Raw genomic sequence first — 2929 nt, 5'->3', positions numbered from 1 at the left:
CGGTCGACACTTGACAATCATCATTGATCCACATATCAAAGCAACAGACACCTACTGGGTGCATAAAGATCTCACTGAACGTGGCTATTATACAAAGAACAAGGATGGGAAAGACTATAGAGGTATGCTTGTCATTATTTGCTTATTTTCCATTGGTTCGTTTATTCCGAATTTCACCAAAAGTTGAAAAATTCAAGTTTTTTCAATTCATAATTTGTTTTGCTTGCAATTTATAGGTGAGTGTTGGCCAGGTACATCCGGTTGGCCGGACTTGTTCAACCCAGACGTTCGTAAATATCTAGCTGATCAATATCTCTTGGAAAATTTCAACGCAACGAGCAAGGATGTGTTCATTTGGAACGACATGAATGAGCCGAGCGTATTCAGTGGGCCAGAACTAACAATGCCAAAAGATAATTTACACAACACCGAGATGGGAACATATGAACATCGTGTGGTGCATAATTTGTACGGTCACATGCAGTTGATGTCAACTTTCGACGGTCTTGTTCGTCGTGGAGCAGGTAAGCTGCGTCCATTCATCTTGACTCGTAGCCATTTCTCCGGCAGTCAGCGTTATGCTGCCATTTGGACAGGAGATAATACGGCTGAATGGGGTTATTTGCAAGCGTCTTTGAAGATGTGCCTATCAGAAGCTGTCAGTGGGTTCTCGTTCTGCGGAGCTGATGTTGGCGGTTTCTTCAAAAATCCAAACGCAGAATTGTTGGAACGTTGGCATCAAACCGGAGCCTTTTTACCTTTTTTCCGTGCTCATTCTAATAATGACACTGAACGGCGTGAGCCATGGCTTTATCCCAAAGCCACAAAACTCATAATTCGTGATGCAATTCGCAAGCGATACACATATTTGCCACTGTGGTATGTGTTGTTCTACGAACACGAACGCTACGGTTACCCAGTGATGAGACCACTTTTGAGCCACTATCCAAATGATCCAGAGGCGTTTGCCATTGACAACGAATTCTTGTTGGGTGATAGGCTCTTAGTTCATCCAGTAACACAGTTAGGTGCCACCAAAGTCGATGTGTACTTTCCACGTAACAGCCCAACTGGTGAAGGCGACTTTTGGTATGACGCCGATGATTTCACACTGTTTAATTCAGTCGGTTACGTTACCATTCCGGTGAATAGCTACAAGATTCCAGTTTATCAACGCGGCGGTGCTGTCATCCCGAAGAAAGGACTTGTCCGTCGGGCATCGACATTGATGAAGAACGATCCATACACGTTGATCGTCTGCTTGGATCGATTCAAGGAAGCCAATGGCACTCTCTATGAAGATGATGAAGAAAGCTACGACTACCGCAACGGAAAATACGTTTACTCACAAATTGAGTTCAAAAGCAATGTGCTCAGCAGCAAATTGATCGATCCGACTGCAACATTCGAAACATTGGCTTGGATCGAACGTGTCGTCATTGCTGGTTTGGACAAAGCCCCAAAATCAGCCACACTTTCAACCGCATCCAAACGCGTCTCACTTGATGTTGTCGAACACCAACGTGCATACTCCGTTCGTAATCTTGCTGTTAATATTGCTGAAGAATGGGAGATTACTTTGAACTACTAAAGTTTTGTTTGAAAATATGTTGAAATATTAAGAAGTTAATTTTATCTCAACAAAGAAAGTGATGATAATAGGTGAAACACCACGAATCAATTTGCAACCACAGTTGTTCGCCGAATTTATTGCATTTTTTTCTTCGTTAAACATATATTCAATACATTCATAGTTTGTCGTTGGTTGAATAATGTTTCAAATATAAATGTGTTTTTGTAATCAATTTGTGTATTTCATGATGGATACAATAAAAATAAAAAAAAAACAAAACGTACGAGAGATCGAATATGTCTGTTTCTTCTTCTCTGTGTAGACCAGTGAAAAAACTTCAGTAAGAACTGAACGCAATCATCTGAACTGACGTTTGTGACTGACATTTAAATCACCAGGTCAGAGTTTAAATGAAACCAAACATCGACATTTTTTTTATTAAGTTTTTGAAAAAAAAAAAATAACTCAAATTATAAAAATGACTTTTAAATTGAAAATTAATTGAAATATATTAATTTTTTTTTAAATTTGTATGATTTGAATCAGAATACGTAAATCAAAAATTATTATACTTTGAATGTACTCATTTCACACAGATAGCTGGCTAACGATTGGCTTACACCAGTTGTTGGTGTAAGCCAAGGCTAAGACAATGCTGGCTAACGAAAAACCATCACTGTTTATCTTTAAATGAATCATACGGGTATTTTGAATTGGTATGGGTTGTTCATTTATCATGATATAGTGGAAGAACTCACTAACTTGATCCAAATCTTCTGGACTGATATTTATCGAAATATAATATTTAATATATTCTGATTGAAGCAAAATCAATGAGAACATCAATAAACAAATGAATAACATTCTCACATTCATCTTTATACAATTTTGTGAACTTGTTTCTGTTCTGAGCTCAAATCTTGTACTAAAAGCTTCATTTCCTTGTCTCTTTTGAGTAAACTTTCATCATTCTCTCAGCACTTCAGAGAAATATACTGTAAATGTCCCCACTTTAGTGACCATTTCCTGCCTTACTTTGGCATGGACAGTTGTGAAGGTCGTATTCATATTATGTGCTGTAACACATGAAGCTCAAAATCAATTGAATTCCAAGTAGTTCAATTGCAGTAAGCTGAGTTATCATTCTAGCTACGATGTGAGCTTTTCAGCTTGGCGAATTTAATGAGTTTTTGAGTTGAGCATTGTGACCAATACGTCCTTTATTCTCTCACTTACTCCTGTGGCACACAGCTACACCCATTTAGATTTAGTTTGTTTGAAGAAAATCTTAAATCATATTTCTTTTGTAAAAATTTCATTTCGCATTTCATGTAATGCTATAAATCTGTGAAATCT

The 2929-nt window shown here is 37.7% G+C and overlaps 1 protein-coding gene across 1 annotated transcript; it reads left to right on the top strand.

Moving 5' to 3' along the window:
* Nucleotides 1-7: 7 nt before the first annotated feature.
* Nucleotides 8-1841, top strand: LOC129568953 (neutral alpha-glucosidase AB-like; the record flags this gene model as incomplete). The annotated part of the gene is made up of 2 exons (XM_055447294.1): nucleotides 8-122; nucleotides 237-1841. Coding segments are annotated over 2 exons (1470 nt in total), but the record flags the coding sequence as incomplete, so codon positions are not given.
* Between the last annotated feature and the right edge of the window lie 1088 nt (nucleotides 1842-2929).

This window comes from Sitodiplosis mosellana, unplaced genomic scaffold (genome assembly GCF_009176505.1).
Source record: "Sitodiplosis mosellana isolate CC-2019 unplaced genomic scaffold, AAFC_SMos_1.0 Smas_scaffold_28, whole genome shotgun sequence".
Classification (NCBI taxonomy): Eukaryota; Metazoa; Arthropoda; class Insecta; order Diptera; family Cecidomyiidae; genus Sitodiplosis; species Sitodiplosis mosellana.
This window is presented reverse-complemented; position numbering and strand designations above follow the sequence as displayed.